The sequence below is a fragment of the Natrix helvetica genome (assembly GCF_964273705.1).
Source record: "Natrix helvetica genome assembly, chromosome: 7".
Lineage (NCBI taxonomy): Eukaryota > Metazoa > Chordata > Lepidosauria > Squamata > Natricidae > Natrix > Natrix helvetica.
In genome coordinates this window covers 44906730-44934692 of record NC_138558.1, presented here as the reverse complement: position 1 = coordinate 44934692, position 27963 = coordinate 44906730, and the positions used below count along the sequence as shown (strand labels likewise).

The following is a 27963-nucleotide window of genomic DNA, read 5'->3' as shown; positions in this document are numbered from 1 at the left end:
TGCTCCTATCACTGTACCTCAAATAACATTTGCATTTTTTACTAGAATGACTTGCTGAGATTTGGGTCTGTGCTAGACGAAAGAGTCTCCTCCTCTTCACTCCATCCCCCTCTCCCTCCTCCTCTTAATGTCTATTTAATAATAATAATTAATTGAGTAGCTGTCATAAGTTAGTATGGTTTAATAATAGTTGGAATATGAAAATTAGGTCCAAGTCTTTCAGTGACCTTGAAACTCAATGGATAGTTGTTTTAAATTTGTTGTATTTATTTATATTTTGATGAAAACTTTTCCAGCAAATGTACGAAATGAAAAACAAATAAAGCCAATGAATTGGATTAAAAAGCATACTGTACAAGAATATGGAGAGAAATTATCAGAGCAGAATACAAAATGATTTAGTCCTGAAATAATAGCAAAATTGGCAGCAGGGTTTATTTTGCTATAATCTATTTAGTAAGGTGGTTCAGGCAGAAAAGTAAGACCATTATGAAAGAAACTGGTGTTAACTAATGTGGTGATATATGCTTTTCGACATTTTGATAATCTTGCATTATTGAGTTTATCTAATTAAAAAAAAAACTGGCTAGTATTATCTTCTCTGCAAGTATCATAGCAAAACCATGATTCATTTGTTCTAAGTAAAAAAAAAAAAGGTTAATTGAGACTATTCTAAAACTGCATTTTGTGTTCCATTCATGCATTGTAGAGATTGTTTATCTAGCCTTCTCTGCCTAAAATCCTACTAAGGTGATACGAGTAAACAGATTACTTTTTTCTGATGAAGTCAGCTTTCTTTCGTAATTGAAATATCAGTTGTAGAATAATTCCTACATTAAATCTTAACACTGACTTCTACTAAAAAGATGTGCATAATGCTGTTTTGTTTCCAGAAAGCTAAAGTATGATTATGCCACAATCAATTACCATTTTTTCTGACATTAATAGTAATTAAAGGTAAGAGTTTATTCTAGTTACATCTTCAGTACAACTTACCTGATTTGAACATCCTTAGGTCTTCTGAGAAATCATATGCAAGTTGCTTAATTGCCACTGATATTCTTACAGCTTAAAAAAAAGTGCAGAGAATTCTAATCCACCTGGGAATTAGATTGAAAAGATGGTTGAAGTACTGTTTGTACTCTATCCTTTGTCTTCCTTTAATAGCTTTTCCAGTACACTCATTTTAATGCATAGAGCAGGTGTGGGAAACGTGAGAGGATTTTTATCTGTAAATAGCAATCTTAATGCCTGTCAAAACATTCTAAATATAGGTAGGAAATTGGTTTTCTTCCCTAGGCTACCTTTCTTAGCAAACTTAACAACTGAGCATCTGTTTTACTGCACATTCTTTACAATTGTTAGCCAAGTTAAATCTATCCATAAATGTCTAATCAAGCATCTTCTAATTTTGCAATTTTTAAAACTTAGATATCGGAAATATGCAGATAAGGCAATGAAGCTGTGTGTCCTAATAGAAAAGCCAAAGAAAACTATAGATTTATTGCTGTGGAAACTATCTCTCAGTTTCAAGTCATGTCTGTTAATATCACAAGTGAACTATCATGGTAAAGAAGTATCAGGATAACTTCAAAGACACATCTTGGTTTAAGGATGGAATTAAACAGATAAAAGGCTTAAATAAGCACATTCCCTTGAAAAAAAACTTTCTATTTTCCTGGATCAGTTATTAATATACAGTCATGTGAAAAAGAAGTACACCGTCTTTGATTTCTATAGTAATAAATCAACGTAATTTGATTTGTTTTTCTGTATTACAAGTATACATCTTGTTTCCCAGAGACACTCAGGATTTGTTTTTTGAAAATAATGCATAGTGAAGATGAGTTACATTTGTGAAATACTTTACTGCTTTGACTTTCCATACTTAACACTGTAGAAAAGTTTTCAGTTACTTTTTAACACAAGCCAATCCAATATATTTTTGTATAGTTGTCATTTGCCTGTAAACTTAATATTGGAAATATTTTGCTGGTTGGTGGTCTGGGTGTTTGCTAAATAGATCTCACAATGATATTACAGGTTATTCTGCACATTGATGACTTTTTATTTAAAAAACTGAAATTACACCCATCTATTATGTCCATAAAAATAGAAATGTCACTTAATGAATTTTATATTAAAATGTAATAAAATGTATTTGAAACTACTGAAAAAATAAATTGTGGTTTTCTCATAAGAAATATATGTTATTTCTGTTTTTGAGAAAAGAAATAAAATAATATGCAGTGCCTTCTTCAATTAGAATATTTATTGTCATTTTATCAAATTATCAGAAATTTAGTAAATTCCTGAAAGCTTGCTTAAAATCTAAAGGAAGAACTTAAATAATCTGGGTGCTTCTTGTAAATACCATACTGCAATCACTCTGTGATATTCAGCCTTGAAAGAATCACTCTCCCCTAAACCTCCTCTCAACTCACATTTGCCTACAAGCAAGAACTGATAAGGCCATAAAATAGACAAAATAATAGAAAATGAAGAAGCTAAAGTGCCCTGGGTTTTCAGACTACAAACACACCTGTCACATAACACCCTATACTTAACAATTGTCAGTAAGAAAGACAAAGAAGTCTGGATAGTGGACATAGCAGAATAAAAGAGAAAGAACTGGATAAAATCACAAAATATTAAGAACTTCAAGTATAAGTAGAATAACTCTGGCAAAAGAAAGCAAAGATAGCATCAATAGTAATAGGCAGCTTGAGTACAATCCCAAACATCTGGATCTCTACTTGTATACTATCAGAAGCTTGGAACAGCTTGCTTACATCCTGAAATGATACTTTTTAATACCATCAAACAAAATCTATCTATCCCAGGTCCTTGGGAGGGACTTGATAAGTGGACAAAAATGACCAATCCAGTCTAAACATCTGACTCATGCAAAGAACAACAACAACAATATGAAATTGGAAAATATGTTAGCACTTCCAAGATTGATGGAAGGTTACTTTTTCAGGATTTGCAGATTACTAAGTATATAAAAGACAGACATAACACACATTCACATGGAAAATTATATACAATAGTATATAAATCAAAATTTAAATGAGATAATGTAATTTGTTGCTGACTATATGAAACTATCTTCTACAGAAATTGAGGATCTAAATTCTGAGCTGTTTTTCTGTTTAATCTGATTTTTTCCCCCATCAAAGTAGAATAGTTAGTCTGCCCTATTCGACTGTGCTTCATTTTGTTTTTAAATATAGTGCAGCCTTATTATGTTTTATTTTTAATCACAGCAAAGGTGAGAGTTTTTAAAAGATCTAACTGTTCAACTTAAATCAATTCTTTATACATTCTTATTGTTTACATGATTTGCAAATCCTCTCTTTAAACTTTTTCAGTGTATCAGGGTTGAACATCTCAATACTTTGATCTTTTTTGCATGATAGGGAAGATTTGTGGTAAACATTATTGTTATTTCTCTTGTAAAAAAATAGAACTAAGCCCACTGACAACTTTATGATAATTTTATTTGAAAATAACTTGAATGTTTACTGGTTCTGTAGGTGGATCTTCTCTGCGATTCTTTTCTGATTATACTTGGGATTTGGGAGATATAATTAGCTAATGTGACAACATCTCTTAATCTTATCCAAGAGGGCTGGAAGGCAGCATAGTCCATTTCTATTGGTGATGTCACTCTTAACCTCCTACCTATCCTTTTCTTTCTTTTATCTTTGTGATAATGGAGAATGTTGGTTATGTGAGAGATTCATAAAGAAATTGCCCTCCTCTTTCTTTTCCTTTGTTGCCTTTGACCGTATTTAAGGGATGACAAAGCATAGGATTTTGTTGGAACAGTTGACCCAGCAAATTCATAGATAAGAAAAATATTGTATTTTTTCTTCATTGCATACCTCTCTTTTGGAAATGTATTTGAAAGATGAAGCTGGGGCTCATAAGCAGATACTATATATCTGTAATTTACTAACCATTGAATGCCTAAAAGTAAAACAAAACAAATATTTCTAAAAGTACTGTAATGCTTACCAGCCACAGATAGTAAGATAAAATTATTTACAGGACTGTGGTACTTGCTTAACTAATAGACATTAAAAAAAAAACCTAGTGTATCACAATCAAGTCAGGTTTTGAATGTAGAAAAGTTTTAAGTTTTAATTTAAGATCAAGGTTTAATGGTAAATGTCTAACTATAATTAAATCCACATAAGCAAAAGTTTTGAATAAATGTAATAAATACCACTGACATTACTGAATTGCAGTAAATTAATATACTGTAGTACAAAGAAATTGGAAACTCCACCTTTTCTTTTGGATTAAAAACAATATAATGATACCTCTGAAGTTACGTTAATTGTGCTTTTTAAAACAAGCTATTTCACTGAGCCACATTTTAAAATTGGCTTTTTAAAATAAAGAGTAGCCTTACCTCAGTTACCCCAGATTTGGATTTTATAAGAAATAGTAATTATTCTGAAACAACACAAGATTTTGTGTTTTCCTAGTTATGACTAGAACTAGTTTAGAAATCTCTTCCTCTCTTCCTTAGAATAATAAGCAAAAGGCAAAGAATTGTAGTGGAGAAACAAACAATTATTCCATATGCCATTGTAAAATTTATTATGCACAATTCAACAGAAGGAATGTTTTTTACATGTTTTTCTCTGGCTTGGTAGTTCTAAATAATGATGATTGAAGTCTGATTGCAGTGTTATTATCCCATTTACAGATTGGAAGAACAACCACGGCCATTTTTACTGCATCCTTGTTTGAGGAATTCTGAAGAAGAGGCAAGATTCCTGCAAGCATGCTCTCAGACTCTGGTCTATTGTCTTCTGCCCTCAAAGGATGCTCAGTCTTTAAGCTTGCGTATAGTCCTGGCAGAGATACTTGCAGCAAAAGGTGTGAGATAAATATCAATGGAAAAAAGTTTATTTGATAGTCTCAATCCAAATTGCTATACCTTTATTTAACTTGTTTAAGTTAGTTTACAAATTGAGCAATTACCATATTTTTCGGTGTATAAGACGCACCGGAGTATAAGACGCACCAAGATTTTGAAGAGGCAAATTAAAAAAAAGTTTTTGCATTCTGCAGACCTCCCAAAAACCACCTGTTTTTCACGAAAGGGGCCGGGTTTTTGTCAAAAAAAGGGCATGAATAGCCTTTAGGAGGCTTGTAGAGTGCTCCTGGGGTTGGAGGGGGGGGGATTGAGCAAAAGTTGGCCCATTTTTCACTCATTTCTGCCTTCCCCAGCCCCCAGGAGCACTCTGAAAGCTTCCTAGAGGCTATGCACGGCCATTTTGGTGAAAGGGCAGGGTTTTGGGAGGCAAAAAAATGCTGTATTCAGTGTATAAGACGCACCCAGATTTTCAGCCTCTTTTTTGAGGGAAAAAGGTGTGTCTTATATTCTGAAAAATACGGTAGTTAAATGCTGGATGACATTAATTGGTAGCCTAGCTAATTTTAAAATCATTCTTAGCCATTTTTTCTTTGAAAGCTTTAATTGACCAATCAACTGATTTAAAGCTAATAGCACCAGTTTTCCAATGTTGTAGGGTGATGTTTACAAGAATATATTAGCAATATTATAGTAAATTGATTTTCAAATCACAATCTGTGATCACAATTTTTAAAAGTGTTGTGAACTCTATTTTTTCTGTGTCAATAAAGGCTATAGTCCAGTTCTAACTTCTACGAACAATCATCATGGAATACTACTGGCAGTTTCTGAGTATTGAATAGAATTGACTTGTATGTTTTAAATATTTTCTTATTAAAAGAATTGATTCTACCTAATGCATATTTACCTCTTGTTTTGTTTTTATTAATTTTAGTACTGAAACCAATGGTAGAGCTATTGAGTGATCCAAATTACATCAACCACATGTTGCTTGTCCAGATGGAATACAGAGAACAGCTGATTGAGCATCACAAGAGAGCTTATACATATGCTCCTTCTTACGAAGAGTTCATCAAACTTATTAACTGTAACTCAGATATTGAGTTTCTCAAACGATTAAGGTATCTTAATGTTTGTTCTCAGGAAACATAACAACCCCCCTCCCCACTTCTGTTGCTTTAATGGAGGTGGATTAAATGTGTCCAAGTCAAATATTTCAGTATTTATAGTCCTAATGTTATCATAGCCAGGCCTGGGTACCTTGCCTATATAAGGTTTGCATCTCTGCATCCAAGAATTTGAAACAACTTATTCTGCTTTCCTGACCACAGAATAGCAAGCCCCAAGAATTTTTATCTTGCTGAACATTCCTGTTTCTCTTTTGAGCCACAGAAGATAATGTTGTAGTTTCTGCTATAACTAAAGAGAATGTGGGATTTATCTGAATACCAAAAACCTTCTATATCTAAGATCAGGTCCCTTTCAAATTTCAATTCTAATTTTCAGGACTTCAACATTTATCTCATATAGTGTATTAAAGTTGCAATTTCAACAATTTTCATTTAATTCATAAACTGAACAGTGTGTCTTTGATCAGGTAGTTCAGCTGCTCTTTGAATACAATTTGTTTTCATTATAAAGTGTTACCTTGGGAAAACTTAGTGGTGAAAGCACTCTTTATTCAGCCTTGAAATGAGGAAGAGCATTGGAACTGCTGGTGTATATAACTTGGCAACATCTGGATTGTTGCAGGTTTACCATCTTTCCTTCATTTCTCTCTTTTCCAGTAATAAACTTGCCAGAATACTTTTTTGAAGCACATGGCAGTTATGGGAAAGAGCACTATAACCTTGGCAGTTCTCATCTCTGAAGATAAACTCCAGAACAGATTTTATTTTTATCTATAGTTGTACACATGCACACTAGCCAGCTGTTTCATATAAACTAACAGTAGCTGTGGTTATATTGTTTAACATGAAAACTGGCATTATGCACTGTTTCTATTGATATTTAAAATATACTGACAAATGTTTGTAGGGCTTTGATAGATTTTTAAATTTTACTAGAATTCTGGTTATGGGATTTAATTTTATTGTATTACTGCATACTGGCAGTTTTCATTATCTATCCTATTTCAGCTGTTCTATTTTTCCCAACCAGAATCCTGAATTTGTCTATTCTCAAGGTACTACAACCCCACACCTTTTCTGGGTCCTTTGTCTATACTGTGTATATATCTATATAGATGTGTTGTATTTGTGCTGATAAATAAATAAAGGGAGACTAGTATAGATCTATTTCAAGCTATTTAGCTCTCATCAGCTAGCCATACCCTTACTGGGATTTGAACCTGGGCTGTATTACATATTAGGAAGGTGTATTAGCCATTAAGCCACAGGCTCTTCTCCTTTATCAGCTAAGCCGGGGAAATAGGTATGTATGTATTGTGTCACAACCCCTGGTATGTGTCTCTGGATGGGGACGCATATTATTCCAAATGATACCAAACCTACCTACATAGACAGAGTTTGCATTTATATTAATAGTCCTACATTTATCAACAAAGGCAACATTAAAAATATAGTTTTCTGCCTGGATGGTCTCCTGGAGTAAGCCAAAGGACAGAAAAGGGAAGCAGTGTGTTCCCTCCCATATTTGGGCATACCAGGGGTTGTGACACAATACATACATATCTATATAGATCTATATATCTCTATTTCTTTCTTTCTTTCTTTCTTTCTTTCTTTCTTTCTTTCTTTCTTTCTATCTATCTATCTATCTATCTATCTATCTATCATCTATCTATCTATCTATCTATCTATCTATCTATCTATCTATCTATCTATCTATCTATCTATGGTTATGTTTTACAGTTTATTCTGTAAAAATTAGCCTTTGTTCATTAACAGGTGAGATCTTAGTAGTTTTTTCTGAGCAAACTAACTCAGAAGAAACAAAGGCAGATGGTGAGCTGTCAGTCCAGATGTATAATGTAGGGTTGGCTCACCTGTTTATGCCCCCCAGAATAACATTTTCAAACATTTTAGCAATGTTCTGTTAAAGTAATTTGATTTTTTTAATGATTACAATAATTTTTAATTATAAATTAATTTTAATTAATTTAATTATGACTGTAATGGAGCCTGAAATTTATAAGACATAATGGCCATGAGTAGAAGCTTCCATGTGACAGGATCTGATTTTATGACTTTTTTGCAGTATTCATTAAGCAAATCCACATATTATTTTAGCACTTTTGCCAGAAACTGGCCAAAAAAATTGGATACCGACAAAAAAAAAAACCCCATAAATTGTGGATATGTGAGCTTGAAACACTGCAACCAGGCATAAAGATGAAGTGGTTGCCAAGCACACAAAATACACTCACGTGACTGCAGGATGTATGTGTGTGCAGCTTTTGGAAGTCCAGAACCAGGATTTTGAGGTTTTGGGGTCTGCCTTTGTCTTTGAACAATCACTAAGAGACTGGTCATTAAGCAAGGACTACTTGTGTTTCAGATTATTCCAAATGATACCAAACCTTCCTACATAGACAGAGTTTGCATTTATATTAATAGTCCTACATTTATCAACTTCAAATCTGAGTCCAGATATCCCCTGCAGAACATTCAATGTCTATTAAATTGAGGTTTTATAATGTTTCTGGGAAGATGGGGAGCAGGCTGATGGAAGAGCTGGCAGCAGAGTTGGAAAGATTGGATTTGATGAATGTGTTAGATTTGAAGTTGGCAATGAGGGCATTGATGGAAGGGCACTGTCTTAAGCCTGCGTTTGCAGTGCAGTGGGGCACTTTGAGCTTGGATTTCGGAAGTTCTACAAGCCTTTGCTACTTAGAGCTGCCATATTTCTCCCAGTCATTCCTGTAGCAAGTGAGTCAGGTGGTAGATAGCAGCCATAGAATAGATACAACTGACTTGGAGGGATAACCTGAATTTAAGTGGAAATCTGAATATTATAAACTATTACTCTAATTGAGTTTTATGCAACTTACTTAGGTACAGCTTACAAAGAGAAACGGCAGATTATTATGTGTTTTAAAACTATCAAAATATGTTACAGGGGTGAGTGATGCATTTTTGTGATGGTAGAATTGAAAATATTTATGGGTGACTTATGAAATCATTTGCAAGAGCAAAAAGACTGCAAACAAATCTTTTTTTTAAAAAAAGTGAAGCCTGAGAGCACTTTCAAGATGAACCCATTTTATTTGAGGTTTCATTAGAGGCTTCATTAGAGGCATCAGCTCAATATCAGAAGCATAAAGTGGTCTGAAAAGCTCAAGTTTTCATTTCATCTCTGGAAGATGTAGTACTAGGTTTATGGAAGATTATGTCAGAAACTTGACCTTTTCTTCTTTTTGCATTCAGGTATCAGATTATGGTGGAAATAGTTCAAGCAACCACTATCAGCAACATCCCCCAGATGAAACGCCAAAAAGGTAAGTTGTTTCTTCAGGATACATTTAAACCTATGGCTAAATTGTGCTTATGATCATTTGTGCAGAAGTGACAGCAATTGATCATTTGTAGTTATAAAATTCTATATGACATTATGGCTTTCAGAAGGTATCCAATTCTATAGGAATCAAACAACTATTTAAAAAAAGTAAGTCTAAGGGTTCTGGAATCTTTTCCTCAAAATAACAAAACATATTGTGCGAAGATGACATTTCAAACCAGTGAGGGTTTGAAAAGTATTGATTTATTGTGTGGAATCACCAGTTCAATCAGACTACGACCTAGGAAAAGCTTTATGGCAAGAACGAACGTTCTAGCTGGTAGGCAAGATAAAATCAAATTAAAAGATGAAAGAAGGAAACCATTGAGCAATGAATAACATTAAGGGAGATATGGCTGAAGAATCCAGCCGCCCTTATACTACTTGGAGAACCCTGAATAGGTTGAGGGTTGGAGTGCCTAAGTGTAAAACCAATGTGCTCAACTGGAGGCTCTTAGTGGATACAACATGCTGTGTGAATGTGGAGGAAGATAGAGCCCAGCCTATTTGCTGATATGTTGACTACTACCAGAACCATGTGCCAATAAGGACCTATTTTTGACCAACTACAAAGCCAAGAAGGTAGCTTCATTCTGATGGTTTTAAAGTTTGATCTGGACACAGAAGAAGACACACACACCCCCTTTTAAGTCAGATCTTTGTAATTTATTACCTGTAATAAACTCTGTCCAATCACACTTTTATGATTTGTGAAAAATTCCTTGTGTCCAGTCACACTTAGCCAATAAAGTATTCTGTTCATCGGTAATCCTTTACTCATAACCATTTGTTTAGTGACTGTTCAATGTTACTGACTTATGACCATTTTTCACACTTTTGGTCACGTTGTCAAAATTTAGGCTCTTGGCAACTGGCATGTATTTATAACAGTTGCACTGTCCTGGAGGTGCTAACTGTAGTTGATATTTGAAATTAGGTGTGATTTATCTGTGCTCTGGAACATTCTCAGAAGGATTAGAGTAGGCCAAATTTGTCTTTGTTTGAGCACCAGGCAAACGTGTTTTATTTTCCTCTTTCAGTCACTGATTTTTAAACATTTTGCAGTTGAGGAACATTTTTTCAGACTGCTGCTTTTGTTTGATTGCTTTATTTGATTCAGAATTTTCTAATTTTAGAGTGTTGTATGAAGCTATTCAAAACCAGCTTTTCTTAAGGTACCACAGGCATTTTCAAAATAAAGCTTTAATAAAATAAAAAAAAGTAGTTTGTATATACTATATGATGATATGTGTCTAATGAATTTTTAATTATTTCAGTGCCTACATTTTTAAAATTAAGTGTGCTTCTATAGGTATTAATCATTCTAAATGTTTCATTGATTGCAATTTCTTAGATTGTTTTAAGCCAGTGGTTCTCAACCTGTGGGTCGGGACCCCTTTGGGGGTCGAACGACCCTTTCACAGGGGTCGCCTAAGACCATCGGAAAACACATATTTTCTATGGTCTTAGGAACCGAGACACCAATTTTATGGTTGGGGGTCACCACAATATGAGGAACTGTATTAAAGGGTCGCGGCATTGGGAAGGTTGAGAACCACTGTTTTAAGCAATTAGTTAGGGCACTGTTAAGTGGATCACGTTTATTATAAGAACAATGAAGGATACGTAATTAAAATAATGCCTATCTCAGACGTTTTAATTTCTGCAACAGCAAAGAATTTATGATATTTATTTGACATAAATATATTTGTGTGAATTTTTTACTAAAACATCATGAAATAATAAATCCAAAGATAGGTAGTGTATTTGAAATGATTGATGTCTTTTATTCAAGGCAATAAAACTAATTGGGCATAATATTATCTCAAAATTAGTATTTTGGGGTTCCCTCCATATTTTTATTGATCGTTTATTTTAACAGATAAAAAAAACTATAGAAGAAAAATATCACTGATGCAGTATAAATGTAGGCACATTTTGCCTCAAGGCATCTCTGATCTGATTATATCTTTGGAACTCAAATACAGGATAGGTTCAAAATAACTAATCTGATCCAAATTCCTCATGCTGTGCTAAAACTGCTTGTATAACTTTAATGCTGTTATGCTATGCCTTGGCCCTTTGCTATACATCACTTAGCAGACTGGCTTTAAAATATGTCAGAACTAATTATGCTGACAAAACTAGCTGAAGTACTTTGGGGGGGGGGTAATTTCTTTTATTGCTGTTGAATGATACTGCTGTTTTGGGTGCAGTGTAAAATAGAGGTTAATCCAGTATCTATCTGCAGGGAGTTGAGTGTTATTTCGGTGGTCTTGGTGGGAGTGAGTCTTAAGTGGATGGCTCACTTCTTTCAACATTTCAGCTACCCAAAGGTCTAACTGGGGCTGATGATAATCCTCCAGGAAAAACAGCAAGACTCTAATCCTTTCATAAGTGGCACTACTGATTAAACATGATTAGCAGTGATCATCTGATATGAGATCACCACAGATAGTCATGCTGGGTTCTTGGCATTTTCTGGGCTTGTTGGATTTCCTGCAGAAGTTTGATTACCCACCTAGATAACATAAAGAGAACAGGGATGGGAGATGATACACAGGTTGATATGGTGATGTTATCTAGCTGGGTAATAAAATATCTGTAGCAACAACCAAGTTTAGATAATAGTAAGAGCCCAGTTGTTCAGCCCTGAGCTACATATATTCTCTAATGTTGGATCTACATCTATGTTGGAGTTATCAGAATATTTTTTTTTCAGTGTCATTATTGTTTTTTTTTTTATATCATGAATATTAAGTCCCTTCTGGGAGAGGGGGCGGTCTAGAAGCACCAAATATAAATAAATAAATATAAATATGTTTGAATGATAGTTGGATTGTTTTTACATCAGTCATGAATCATAAAGGCTCTGACTCTAGCTTACAAACACAATATTTTCATTTACAATCTGAAAGAAAAATATGCAAAAGATGAAAGGATGAGGAAGAAGAAAGGTACCGTAAGCATAGTCAGTATATTCCTGCTGTTTCTACAGCAACCAGTTGGTGAGAGTTAAAATAAGGGTAGAGACAGGTGCATCATTTCCTTTTGCCCTTCAGCACCATGACTGTTCTTTGATCCATGCTCCTGGTAAGCATTGCTATTACACACTTTCCCTGAAGTGTCCTTTTCGGCTAATATATTCCCCCCCCACCTCCCCCCCCCCCCAAAGAGAGATAAAGCTATGAATCTTCTTCCCTGCAAAATGGTTTCAGATTCAGATGTTTCTTTCCTATATCCTTGGCTAAACATTCTGCCAGAAATGGCTTCTGGTGGCAAGCTGATACCCAATCTTTATTGAACTTTTGCAGGCTGATGAGAATGAGATGCTGGACGTAGCATAAATGTCACAGCGCTTTTCTATGTAGCTTTTCAATCTGAGTGGTATCTCTCTTTGGGGGCGGGATTGAATTTTCCCTCAATTGCAATGCTCTATAAAGTCATTATAGGTGTTATTGAAAATCATATGTCCTAGATATTCTGCTCTATTTAAAAAAAAGACAAACCAGGACTGTCTTTCTTTGCAGAGGAAGCGTGTGCTTTATTTGGATGAAGTAATGGGGCTTTAAAAAATAAAGCAGTTTGTTTATTAAATTAGTCTCTGACTGTAATTAGCCTTTTTTGTGCCTGTTCTGAAAACATAACTTTATACTTTTGGACACCTAATTCTGAAGATTCTAGCAGACAGTAGCAGGGTAGCTGGTGATGCTGTTCTTCAGGGTAGCCATCTCTTACTGAAACCAACTTGGCTGTCAAAGCTCTCTAAACATCAATATCTACAGAAGCTTACAGAATTTTTTCAGAATGACAAGAGCAACATTGCTGGATTAATGTTGCAAACCCTGTCCATTTCATACAAGTGTGTCATACATGGTGCACCTATAAAAGAGATAAACTTGCATTGTGAAGCTTTCATCTTTCTGTCTTCCCTTGGCCCTTCTGCAGATGCTCCTGTTTTTAATGCTAACCATAGTTGGCTGGATCCAGAATAGAGTATGATGGCAGTCTTAATTCATAACATTTGCCCTCTTCCCCACTTAAATACATTTTAATGATCACTTTGTAATTTCTTTAAATAATGCTTCTTGATTTGTAGGATATTTTATATTTGGTTTGGAGAGGAGAAGGATTAGAATAATTTCCACAGTTCAGCGTTAATTATATATTACTAGATATTGCTAGAAGATTGTTTGCTTTATCTTTGGTTAGCCCAGTCTGCTTTTTGTCCACTTGGAAAACGTGAAACTGGAGAAGCAAGTTGATTATAAGATATATTGGGTTTAATGTGTTTCTGAACTAATCAGCTATGATACTTGTAGTTAGATATGAATATTTTGGTTTTAGGACTGTGAGCTGAATAATAGGCTCATGCACTGACATTGTGTCAGAAACAAGTATAATGTGATGAAATATCAATCATTTTATCTCATAAATATATGGAAATACATAAAGTAGTAGCTGTAAGCTTATTCAGAAAGAAGAGGAAGTATGGAAAGACGTTAAAAGAATGGTGGTATTCTTACATATCAGCCTGCCAAGTGCTTTCAAGGAAAGATGTGATCAAAGACATATACTGGTGAAACTCAAAAAACTAGAATATCGTGCAAAAGTTCATTTATTCCAGTAATGCAACTTAGAAGGTGAAACTAATATATGAGATAGACTCATTACATGCAAAGCAAGATAGTTCAAGCTGTGATTTGTCATAAGTGTGATGATTATGACTTACAGCTCATGAAAACCCCAAATCCACAATCTCAGAAAATTAGAATATTGTGAAAAGGTGCAATATTCTAGGCTCAAAGTGTCCCACTCTAATCAGCTAATTAATCCATAACACCTGCAAAGGGTTCCTGAGCCTTTAAATGGTCTCTCTCTGTCTGGTTCAGTAGGAATCACAATCATGGGAAAGACTGCTGACCTGACAGTTGTGCAGAAAACCATCATTGACACCCTCCATAAGGAGGGAAAGCCTCAAAAGGTAATTGCAGAAGTTTGATGTTCCCAAAGTGCTGTATCAAAGCACATTAATAGAAAGTTATGTGGAACGGAAAAGTGTGGAAGAAAAAGGTGCACAAGCAGCAGGGATGACCGCAGCCTGGAGAGGATTGTCAGGAAAAGGCCATCCAAAAGTGTTGGGGACTTTCACAAGGAGTGGACTGAGGCTGGAGTCAGTGCATCAAGAGCCATCACACACAGACGGATCCTGCACATGGGCCTCAAATGTCGTATTCCTCTTGTCAAGCCGCTCCTGAACAACAAACAACGTCAGAAGTATCTTACCTGGGCTAAAGAAAAACAGACCTGCTCTGTTGCTCAGTGGTCCAAAGTCCTCTTTTCTGATGAGAGCAACTTTTGCATCTCATTTGGAAACCAAGGACCCAGAGTATAGAGGAAGAATGGAGAGACACACACTGCAAGATGCTCGAAGTCCAGGGTGAAGTTTCCACAGTCTGTGTTGATTTGTTAAGCCAGGTCATCTGCTGGTGTTGGTCCACTGTGCTTCATTAAGTCCAGGGTCAACGCAGCCGTCTACCAGGAGATTTTGGAGCACTTCATGCTTCCTTCCGCAGACGAGCTTTATGGGGATGCTGACTTCATTTTCCAGCTGCCCACACTGCCAAAAGCACCAAAACCTGGTTCAATGACTCTGTGATTACTGTGCTTGATTGGCCAGCAAACTCGTCTGACCTGAACCCCATAGAGAATCTATGGGGCATTGCCAAGAGAAAGATGAGAGACATGAGACCGAACAATGCAGAAGAGCTTAAGGCCGCTATTGAAGCATCCTTGTCTTCCATAACACCTCAGCAGTGCCACAGGCTGATAGTTCCATGCCATGCCGCATTGAGGCAGTAATTGCTGCAAAAGGGGCCCAAACCAAGTACTGAGTACATATGCATGCTTATACTTTTCAAAGGTCCGATATTGTTCTATGTACAATCCTTGTTTTATTGATTGCATGTAATATTCTAATTTTCTGAGATTGTGAATTTGAGGCTTTCATGAGCTGTAAGCCATAATCATCACAATTATGACAAATCACGGCTTGAACTATCTTGCTTTGCATGTAATGAGTCTATCATATATTAGTTTCACCTTTTAAGTTGCATTATTGAAATAAATGAACTTTTGCATGATATTCTAATTTTTTGAGTTTCACCTGTATTTCTTTCTTCTTTCACCTACTTGGTCATGGGCCATTAGGAGTCCCTGTTTGCTGTACTTTTCACCATAAGGTTAGTCGTCTCTTTCAAAATTGAACAAACACTCCATTAATGAACATTTCTTTCTTGGAAGGGTTTGTTCCCACTCTACTTAAAAAGATTTCAGTTTTAGCAAATACAGTAGTACCAGTTAGTGTCTCTGTTACTTATATATTAAAGAGCTTTCTGCCCCTTAAACATTTTGGTGTGAAAGGTAATGTACATGAGCTTTTAAGCTGTTGTGCGAAAGCACACAATTCTGTGGGCACAGGAAGCTTACAAGTGGATGTAGGTAACAAAGCATTGCCAAATTTAAATTGGATTTTTTAAATAGTTATTTTATCATATTTTACCGTTTTTGCATAATTTCTATCAGGAACAATATATTTTTGGATTTCAATAATATATTAGGGTTATAGCAATGTATATACCCTATTTTGTAAAGTTGTACAAAGTTGCATTTGTAGAACAAGCCTATTAAGTATTTCACTGGTTTTAACCTAAGCTGGCAGAGGGAAATGGAAAGAGAATTAATCTGTTTTTGGAATGAGCTGTTCCAATCTTATCAGAAGTGCTGTAACATACAAATGGCCTGTTCTGATTTTAGCAAAATAGACTTGTAAGGTTGAGATATATTCTGCTGTTGGAACATATCTGGAAAACCTAGAACAGCTGAAGTCAAGATGTTTTGATCATTAAATACTTTGCATTTTATATATTGGAAGATAATCATATCAGCAGTCTGGTAGCTCCTTTTGTAACACATTTTATGGAAAGACATAAACTAAAAGTATGAAGTTCATGAAAGCCTATGCCTTTTAATAAAATTTGTTACATGGCAAAGGTGCTGGTAGACTTCTCATTTTTTCCACAGATCTGTAATTAATTACACCATTTTCTTCATGTCTTTGAAACAAATTTAAGGAAGCCAGCATGTATTTTTCAGAGATAACAATAATCATGAAGTCATCCTTTTCAAAACTGTTGGCACATTATTAACCAAACCTGAGCTAATACCCGTAATCATTTGATTTCATAATATGGTTAGACGTTAACTGTTGATTAGTATTCCCCCTCCTCTTTTTATAGCATCCTCTAATGATAATGGGAATGACCTTAGGAGACAGGTGGAACAGTTGTAAACTAGACAATAGTCAAACAAAGGATAGCTTAGTCCACAAAAAGAATGTGGCTATAGCAAACATCTCGGAAGGGAACCTAGGTAGGTTTTTGGACTATAAAGATGAGGAGGAAGAGAGGAACTTTCACACTTGTAGGATTTTGTTAATTAAACTTACAATAAAATTAGAACTATTCTGAGTGTCTGGACTGCTTCATAAGGCTGGTGTATCTCCTCTGTTCGTTACTAACATTGTGCATTTGCCCTGGCTTAAAAGTCTAACCTGGGTTTTCTCCTAAGGTTTTTTTTAAACCAGAGTAATTTCAAGTTCTGGTTAAGAATTAAACCTGCTAAGCTTTCAGTACTGGTACCCTTAGGGCAGGGGTCGGCAACCTTAAACACTCAAAGGGCCACAAAGGTCCTAACTGGAACACACACACCCCGTTCAGTTCTGGAGCCAACCGGAAATCTGGTTCCCCCCAACATAGAGTCTCCTCCTAGCGCAGCATCTTTTTTCCTCTACCTGTCCTAACTGAAGGCCCTATCAATTGTGGATCTGACCAGAAAACCCACCCCTTGCCATAGAGTCTCCCTGGTGTGCCCTGCTCTCCCCCCAAACTGGAAGCTCCTCTCAAAATTGTGGTGCTGACTGGTGAAAGGGAGCCACAGCAGAGGGCTGAAAGAGCCACATGCAGCTCCAGAGTCGCGGGTTGCTGAACCCTGCCTTAGGGAAATGTTGCATTTAATCACCACTAAGGGAGATTACTTCCTGTTTAAAAAGGTGACAACAAGAGGCTGACCGTGTGTCAGCTCAGCATCTAAGAAAGATGATCAAAGGTGATTAGTACTTGCATGGGATAAATTGATATCAAGACCATTGCTCCTTATAATTTCACTCTGATGATTTATTCTAAAAAAATATCCAAGAATGCATTTCAGAATGCAACAGTCCTTGGTTTTCACTAAGATTGAATCTGATTTGTAACAAAAATCTGATCGATCATTATCACCAGCTCAGCTAGTCCAAAATGAAATCATTGAGTCTTAGAGATAGTAGAAAAGGAGAACGACAGAATTTATTTTCCCGCTTTCAGGATCTTTGTGCCTGATAGGTACAATCACATAAAATAAAGTACACAGTATGACAATTGAATACATTTATTGATTCAAGGCTTGAGTACAGTTCCCTGTTTAATATATTCTTCAATTTCACTACAACTAATTAGAGATGCACATTATTCATGAACACAAATTTTCAACTAATGTATATACTTTTTAGACTGACCATTCATCTTCAGTTTATTAGGCTTATTTATTATTTTATTTATTAAAATTGCTGCCCATCTCATATTGAAATGAGGCTGGGTGGCAATTATTAGCCATCATAGTTACTAGAAAGCTTCATTTGCTGGAGAAGTTTGCAAAGAACTATCCATTCAACCATGGATCCTCTCTCATTCAATCAGTCACTGGCTTCTGACTATCCAAAGCACCCATCCAGCAGAAAGAACAAAGAACATCCTTTTTAAAGTCTGCTATTTATTCAGAGACAGGAGTAAAATCCCATAATTTAATGTCTGTAGGCGAGATGGGCAGCATACAAGTTTAAATAAATAATAAATACTCAATAGGAAGATGAGATCTCTTACATTTGCTGAAAAGAATAGATAACACGAAGAAGAAAATGGAAGTGCAAAAGCTGCAGATCTTAGTGCTGAAATGTTTGGATGTCTCTGAACAGTGTTTCTGTTCTCTGAAAAGTGCTTCTCAATTCTCAAATGTGTGGATTTCAGCTTCCATGCTGGCTGGGTAATTCTGGGAGTTGAAGTCCAGACATCTTAAAGGCCCTGAGATTGAGAAACAGTTTTAGTTTAGGATGAAGATCAGCTACTTCAGGGATAGTTGACTTGGGAAATTTAACTTTTCATAATTTTTAATACAGGGTTCATTCTTGTAAGATGCGTGCATGTAATGGAATGACTGAACCCATAGATAATTCAAATCTGAACCACTGATTTTGACATGGGTATTGTAATCAATCATGATGGAATACCATGGTGTATCACTGCAGGTATAAAGTGGAATTTTCTTTATGTTTATGAATTATTTTACCCATTGCTGCCAATTACTGTAGGTAGTAGTAATGTTATGCTATGACCTGAGAGTTTATATATTAAGCAACTAATGAAATTTTAATTGACTATTATGTAATCAGTATTTTGCATTAGTTCATGCACTGCTATGGAAAGAGGATAATTGCTAGTCTGCAATTTTTTGTTGTGGTTCTTGCCGGGAACTATCACTGAATTGGTGGAGGGAATCCAGTATTTGAAAAAAGAGTTTTCACAATATATGCGATGCTATACTTTATTAATATTTTGAATGCTATTTAACCAGCCTTGCCAGTCCCTCTTAAGAATTACATTTGGTTTCTTGGTGTAATATATGGATCAGGTCTGTATTCTCAACCCCAAGCCACCCCAACGAGGCTGTCGAAGTGATGTCCCGGTGTTTGGAAGCCGTCGGGGTCTGGATGGGGGACAACAGACTCAAACTCAACCCCTCCAAGACTGAGTGGCTGTGGCTACCGGCGCCTCGGTTCAGCCAGTTGATCCCATCACTGGCCATAGGGGGCGAACAATTGCCCCCTGTGGAACGGGCGCGCAATTTGGGCGTCCTCCTAGACGCCCGGCTGTCAATGGATGATCATGTGGCAGCCGTGGCAAGGGGGGCGTTCCACCAGGTTCGCCTGGTGCGCCAATTGCGCCCCCTTCTGGACCGTGATGCCCTACGCACAGTCACTCATGCACTGGTGACGTCTCACCTGGACTACTGTAACGCTCTCTACATGGGGCTTCCCTTGGGACGCGCCCGAAGACTGCAGCTAGTCCAGAACGCAGCCGCGCGGGTAGTCATGGGGAGTACTAGGTACTCCCACGTAACACCTCTCCTGCGCGAGCTGCACTGGCTACCTGTGGTCTTTCGGGTGCGTTTCAAGGTTCTGATCACCATCTTTAAAGCGCTCCATGGCATAGGGCCTAGTTACCTGCGGGATCGCATCCTCCCACATACATCCCTGCGGCCAATCCGCTCTCACAGGGAGGGCCTTCTCCTGGTGCCGTCCACGAGGCAATGCCAACGGGCGACATCAAGGAGTAGGGCCTTCTCTGTGATGGGCCCAACCCTCTGGAATGACCTCCCCCCCGATATTAGAACCACTACTGACCTCCGCTCCTTCCGACAGAAACTGAAGACACACCTGTTCCGACTGGCTGGTTTGACATAATTTTAACGTCTACCTCCTGGCATACACATTCTTACTGGTTTTTAGAGGGATATTGTTTTAAATTTAACTTGATATTTTAAACTTTTGTATTGATTTATTTATTAGCTGTACAGTTTGGCATATTTTACCCTCCTCTTATACATGTATTTATATAGTTATTTCTACGTTTTAATCTGTTGTATTTTAATACGGACTGTACACCGCCCCGAGTCCCTTTCGGGAGAGGGGGCGGTATATAAACGCTAATAATAATAATAATAATAATAATAATAATAATAATAATAATAATAATAATATTCTCATTATTCTGAAAATATCTTAAGCATTTGAATTAACAGAATTATTGAATAACTTCAAACCTGATGTATAGAAAGAGTTATTTGAATGAACAGTTCTATCTTTTGCACATACGTCTTCTCATCTTCAAAGTTTGCAATACCTAAACTAAAATGTTTAAATTACATATATTTCCATCTGATAGAATTAATCATTTTATGCATGTTTTAATGCAGCAAGATTGTTATTTGCTGATAAATATAAAATATGCACTTTGATATAGTGTGATTATGTATGATTATGTGAAAAAGCTACTTGTCTGATTTTTTTTAATATTCAGGTTCAGATTGGCCCGAAATACAGCAATTTCCCTCAGCTATTTTGAATAGTTGCTATGGAAGCATCATTTACAGTCAAGATAATTTATTTGTAGAGGCAGCCTTCTTGGTTTTTTTCCTATTATCTTTTCATTCTCTTTCACTGGTATGTTAAAAAGTGGTTTTGCGGGAATTTTTTAGAGTAAATGATAGAGAAATTAGCTATTATTTTTTTTAAAAGATGCTTTATTTGGGAGCACAAAGGCTGCACTAAAATGTATGAAGAGAATGATTGACTATATACATTTGAATATATTCTTTTGTGTGCAATATATTGCTGTGATGTTAATAAAAAGTACTATCTTTCCTCCAGATTTTAGCTAGATTTAGCTAGATACATAATTTAGATTTTATTAAGCTAATTTTTTTTTAAAAAAGCTAGAACTCTTACAAATCTTTTTGGCTTGTTTGCTGCAGATAATTCATATTTATCATTGATAATTAACCAGGATTGTTGACATTGCTTCCCTAATCTGAGGAAGTTTTACTCAATCCAGAATATAGAATTGAATGCTAAATCACCTAAATGACCTCATTTATGAAGCAAATATCTGTGCTATCTTTTATGGATGGACTGAATATGTAAAAATTTCAATATGGATTTCATACTGTGAGACATTCAGAATTCTATGTACTGTGATTTTAAGAAGCTATGACTCCTATATTGATTAAAATATATTCTATATTAACCGTTTAATATTAGAAATGTATTTATTTTTCTACAGAGAACAAGGTTAAAGAAACTGCTGCAATGAAAGCAGATCATTTGAGGGCCAGAAACATGAAAAGATATATTAATCAACTAACGGTAGCAAAAAAACAATGTGAAAAACGCATACGACTTCTGGGAGGCCCTGTTTATGACCAACCAGACGATGGTATTTTTGAGGATAGTGAAGGCCCTCAGAGCCAAAAGGTAAGAGAGCTTTGTTTGAGGTGGGGCTGGGTGAGACATATGGAATGAGTGAGTTGCCATAGATTTTTAATTTTTTATCTTAACAAATACTTACTATAGTCTCTATTAAGGATACAACTGCCACTGAAAAGTGCTATGGGATGTATTCTTCTTACGATGCAAACTTCTGGTAAGAGGCTGAGTCAACCTTGACCCCTGTCAGGATCAAACTCCAGGCTGTGGACAGAGTTTGCCTGCAATACTGCACTTTTACCATCAGGGCTTCTAAAACATGGAAGATTGCTACCTTGGGGGGGGGGGGGGGGAGAGATGGGGAGAAAAGATGCAGTCTGTTGAAGCCATTACTGGCTTTTCTTCCTTGGGGACGGTTTTCTACTTTGCGCAACTCAAGAAATGTCAGTCATATGCAGAGGATATTCAAGGCAAGTGTGCAAGTCTTTCAGAGGACATAGCTGTTTTCATGCTTTAAGGAAAGTAATTCAAACATATCACATGTTTCCAGAGTCCTTTCAAATTTAATTTGCTAGGTAATGGGTCTTAAATGAATTTGGTGACATTTATGAAGAAATGTAGCCCAAATTGCCACATTGCTGGTAGTGGAGTTTGTGGCATGTTGCCCATGTAACAGCATTTGAAACATCAAAGAAGATGGAAATACTCTGCATGCTGTCTCTTACATACTTCAATAAATGGATAAAACTGTTGGTGTGGGTGATTGCAATGTGCATTTTAAGACACAGGATAAAATTTATATCTTGAAGACATTAAGCTTATGCTCATGCCACAACTACTAGTACTTAGTCTATGAGATACTATGTCAAAAATGGACATTTTTTCCAATCTAATTTGAGAATGATACAACTAGCTCTGTCAATTATGATTGCAATCTTTTTACACCTCTCCATAGCATGTATGGGGAATGTCTGTATTATCTTCTTATTTTCTAAGAGTTCTTATTAATATATTCTTACTAAAATTGGGAAAAAACTGAAATGCAACTACTTATTTGAGAGCTACTAATGAAAAGAGCATGAACCTGTTGACATGCACAGATTCTTATAAGGAGCTCTTGTGGATTGTAGGGAACGTTTTTCTGCTCTAACAGCATGACATGTTTTTAGAAGAATGTTGAAGTAATAGGGCATTATAAAATCTGCGGAACAAAAACAAGTTTTCAGGATCTTCAAGAAATTCTTACTGCTCCTTGCAGTCTTAAGGAAGCAATGCCGCATGTGGGCTTATTGCACTTAATAGATATTGTAATCTGGCTTGCTTATAAATAGTTAATTGTCATAATCTTATTCATTCCTACCTCTCAGATACTTCAGTTTGAAGATATATTGTGTAATCCATCCTACAGAGAGCACTTTCAAATATACATGGAAAGAATGGATAAGAGAGTTCTGATCAGCTATTGGGAATCTGTAGAATACTTGAAGAATGCTAACAAGGTACATGAATAGTTTTGTCAAGTGTGGTTACTGAAAAATAGTCTTTCTTGAGCAAAATGTAGCTTGTAAGTCAGTGTTGCACCAAAATACTTAAAAGGCCTTTCCCATTGCTGAATTTGTGCTTTGTTTGAATTGGCAAAAATTCAAAACAGGCATGAACTGTTGCTGTCCTCATTGCCAATCTCTGTTCTGTCTCTATGGCCTTGTTTCAGTTCCCTTCAGTGACTTCTGGCCAAGCAAATGGGTGACAGATGGCCTTTTGTATCCTTGTGCTGCCCTTGGATCATGTTGGAATAAGAGAGAAAACACTACAAACCCATTAGAGAACAAGTATCTTATCCTTGGGCTGTATGAAGACAACAATGTGGGGATATGGCAGAAAAATCATGTTGCCACAACATGTTGATACCATGTTTATATGCAAATTGGAAAAGGCCCCTTAGGTTTTTTAAATGCAGCTTATAAATTGCCATTGCTTTAGCACATAAACCATTTATTTGATGGGATGATACAGGGGACAGATCTTACGCTTACTTACCTTATGAAGAGAAGAGAGAATTAAGAAAACGAGGTACTGAAATGTAAGCTATGGTATTTGATGATTGAATCATGGGTGCTAATGGAGACTGGAATTCAAATCCAAAATTTTATAGTTGCACCTTTTTTGTTCCTTGTTACGTTTTAATTCTAAAATAGAGAACGGAGTTGTGTTTTATGAATATTGTTTTGCTGGTTAATTTAAATTACCTTATTATGATCATCCTCTTAAGCTGATCCTCCAGACATGTTGCATATGTACCTTGTACAATTCTCAGACAGCATGTCAGGATATCTGAACTAATTAGTTGGGAAAGGCTGTTAATACCTTTCCTTCCAACACAGTCTGCAGTGAATGACTGACATCCATCCAATTTTTCAAAAGTAACAACAGGAAAATTGTTCACCGTATTTGGGTATCACTTTTTCAGTGGAAAACTGGATTATTTGTTTTATGAACTCGCTAGTACAGGGGTGTGAAACTCGATTTCATTGAGGGCCACATCAGAGTTGTATTTGACCTAAGAGAGCCAGGGTGAGTGTCGTTGGGGTGGGCGTGATCATTGATGATGTGGTAGGCGTGGCCATGATGGTGTTTGACACAGGCTCAGGATGCATTTCCCCACCTTTGCATTCAAAACAGCTATTCCAGACAAAGGGAGATTTACTTTCTGGCACAAATACTTTCAATTCCATAATGTAGAGATTAAAGACATGTAGAGTCCCCAGTTGCTATGGGGTCTTTTGTATAGGAGCAGATTTGAATATGTGCATAATATTGTCAGAACAGAACACAGATGTTCAAAAGCCTACTGTATTTTTCAGAGTATAAGACACACCTTTTTCCCTCAAAAAAGAGGGTGAAAATCTGGATGCGTCTTATACACTGAATACAGCATTTTTGGCCTCCTGAAATGCAAAATGGCCATTTTTAAGAGGCTTCCAGAGTACTCCTTGGGGCTGGGGAGGGCAGAAATGAATGAAAAACTGCCTGTTTTTTGCTCGATTTTGCCCTGCAGCCCCCAGGAACACTCTACAAGTCTCCTAAAAGCTATTCATGCCCTTTTGTGGACAAAAAATGGGCCGTTTTTGGGAGGTCTGCAGAGTGCGAAAACTTTTTTTTTTAATTTGCCTCTTCAAAATCTCGGTGTGTCTTATACTCTGGTGCGTCTTATACTCTGAAAAATACGGTGATTAAATCTCACTGACTTCATTGAATTTTATGCATACTAGTCAAAATCTGCCTTCTATTTCCAGATTTGCACACTATCCAATCATAGTATGATTTGATTTTGACTCTGTGTATTCTATAAATTCAGCCATTTGTGCTTTACACAGCAAATCACAATTTAGAAATAACCACTGGACATTTTCACATGACATACTGTAATAAAATAATCTTATAGTTTGTGCATACTACCATATCCTACATCCAATCATGTTCTGTATTTTAAGTTTTTAGGCTCACTATATTGTTTACAAACCTGTTTTGACCTAGGCTTCCCAAGAGCATGAAGCAAACTCCTTTTACTAATTTACTGTGAATTCTTCTCATTCACATCCAACAAAGTCTTTCAAGGGAGGATTTACAGTCACAGACCTTATCTGGCTTGGAGGGCTGCCAGGCCGATATCTGCAAAACTTGCAAGGAATCTTGGAGAGTCATGAATCAATTAAGCGAACTAATTGTCTCCTGCAAACTCCACTCCCCTTTCGCTCCTCTTTTATTTTCTCTGTCCACCTGTGGCCTTACTTCCAAGTCGATCCCTGTTCTTTAGCTGTTCCTTTCGTCTGGCAACTCTGTGCATGCACGCACTGGGAACAGGCTCCAGCTGTTCGTCTGCCTCATTGATGTCTGACTCTGAAGGCAGCTGATAACTGGCATACTGCCCTGCCCCTCTTTCTGCCTCTGACACAGACCCCTCATCAGAGCCTTCCCCAGATTCCATGTTCTTCCTCAACCTCCTCATTGTCTGAATCTGCCGCCAGCTCCGCTATCCACTGCCGGGCCACAACAAAACCATTATGGGGGAGATAATACAATCCAGTTGTAAGTCAAAACCAAGCAAATTACATTACAGCCATAGATAAGTGAGCAAACTCTTTGGATTAGGCCTGCTCCATATTTTTAAACTGGATACAACTAGGAATCGCGTGTAAAGCAGCCAAGAGCATGGGGCTGAGAAAGAAACATATAAAATGTGCACCAGACTGCTGTAGGAGGGCGTTGGGGCCACAAACAGCCCATTGGGGGGGGGCTGCATCCCATTTTTGGCTGCCAGACCGCTGTAAGAGACCCTAGGGGCCAAAAAAGGACCCCAAACAGGCCAAAAACAGCCTCCCCTTGGACCATTTTGGCCAGCAGAGGCACCATGGGCCAGTTCTTTGATATTTCCAGGCCAGCCCCACGGGCCAGATTTAAGCACCCCATGGGCTGGATTAGGCCCGTGTGCCTTGAGTTTGACACCCCTGCTCTAATGTGTCGTATCTGTAATCTTTTGTTTTGTTGATTCATATATTTTGATGTGAATTTGATATTGTCATTTACATTTCTGTTACATTTATTTGGGATATTCCCTATGTTCCACTTCCTACTTCTTACAATAACTTTGTAAGATTGATGTAATGAATGGAATTCAAACTCTGAGATTGTTTTCCATTGTGCTCTTTAGGAGCACTGCACTATTTGAGGGGACAGGTTGGTGAAGAACAGTCAAACCACCAAATCTACAAACAATACAAGTACTATACAAATACAAGTATATTAAATTGGGAGTCTTCTTCAGAAAATTGAATTGGGGTAATCACACCCAGAATCCATATCTGGCAATCAGCAAAGCAGCTAAGAATATTCAGTCTTTATAGAACAAACAAAAACTATGAAAATTTTCAAGTTCTACCAATAGTAGAATAGTGATAGCATGTATTTTGATTTCTTTCATTTTCCGTTTCTTCTTGACCATAGTTATCCATTGAAAATTTTTGGAGAATCTCAATATTTTGAGCCTTTCATGTCGGTTCTATCTAATGAAGGTCTTCAGCTATGGAATGTTTTTTCTCATGTAATAGCATAGCTGTTTTTTGACCATTGAGTTGGAGGAGGAATTGTTAGTATAATGTTAAATTGTCAAATCAAAACAATATTGTATTATGGCCATCAGCTGGCACAAACATTTAACAATTGCTAATTATTATGGATGTTTTTCTTTCTTTTCAGGCCGAAATACCTCAACTTGTGAGTCAAATCTATCAGGATTTTTTTGTGGAAAGCAGAGAAATTCCTGTGGAAAAAATACTATACAAAGAGATACAACAGAGTCTTGTGGGCAACAAGGGCATTGAGGTGTTTTATAAAATTCAGGCTGATGTTTATGAAACACTGAAAGACAGATACTATCCATCATTCATTGTCAGTGATTTATATGAGAGGCTGATCAAGAAAGAAGAGAGGACTCCAGTCCAAATGGCATCTGATGACAAAGATGATGTGAGTCGCGCCTACAAATGTCTTTCTCCTCCCCCACCCTCCCTGTCCAATTAGCTCATTCTCTTATTAGTATCCCTTACTGTATTTCAGGAACTCTCACCTCTCTTGACTCTTTTCCAATTACCTTTTCCTCTTTTACAGTCCTTACTGTAATTGTGAGACTGCTAACATCTTCCATCTTCAACACCAAGATGTGTTATGTTTGGCTTTAGCTTTCTTTAAAGTCCAAAAACTCCAGTTCTAAATGGTCTCATTATGCTAACGAGGCTGTTTTCCCAAATAAATGGTACGATATTTGTGGATGAGTGATTTCTCTTACTCTGCTTTTTGAGGAAGAAAGTTTTATGGAAAACAAATCAGGAAGTTCTTGGAAGAAGCATGCTTGGGAGAACTTGTTTCTGAAGAGATCATGATAGTTTCTTCTCTGATTTATTTGTATCTTTTAAAGTGAAATGCCTGTTCCTTAAGATTGCTGAGTTTCTTTTTAATCAACTTTTTGCTAGAAATACGGTCTATTGATCTTTAATGGTCCTTTTTAAGGTAACTTGTTCTCTGGAGCGGGGGATGAGTCATGGGAACATTTTTTAAACTCATTGTGAGGATTATTCTTGCTATTTGTTAAAGTAATTCAGATTCGCTTTGAGGTGGCTTCCAATTGGACAATTCCAGCAGGTGTACCTGGACCGGTTTTATAAAGTTACCTGGAATGTATTTTTGCCTGTGATTCCTTATCAGGTGGGCAGGGTCCTCCAATCTGTGAACTCAGGGTCCCCCGTTTCTTAAATCCAGGTCCCCCATCATTCATCCAAGCCTTCTGAGAGGTGACCTGCCATTGAATCCATGCAATGATAACTGTATGGAGGGGATTGTCTTTGCAGTCTTGAAGGTA

The 27963-nt window shown here is 36.6% G+C and overlaps 1 protein-coding gene across 1 annotated transcript in view; it reads left to right on the top strand.

Annotated features, from left to right (window-relative positions):
• SNX25 (sorting nexin 25) overlaps window positions 1-27963 on the top strand; it is a 56163-nt gene that overhangs the window by 10428 nt on the left and 17772 nt on the right. Inside the window, exons 4-9 of the mRNA XM_081959749.1 lie at window positions 4724-4896; window positions 5832-6018; window positions 9286-9356; window positions 21409-21599; window positions 22919-23050; window positions 26805-27074. Coding sequence (XP_081815875.1) covers window positions 4724-4896; window positions 5832-6018; window positions 9286-9356; window positions 21409-21599; window positions 22919-23050; window positions 26805-27074 — 1024 coding nt within the window. The remainder of the gene's footprint in view (window positions 1-4723; window positions 4897-5831; window positions 6019-9285; window positions 9357-21408; window positions 21600-22918; window positions 23051-26804; window positions 27075-27963) is intronic.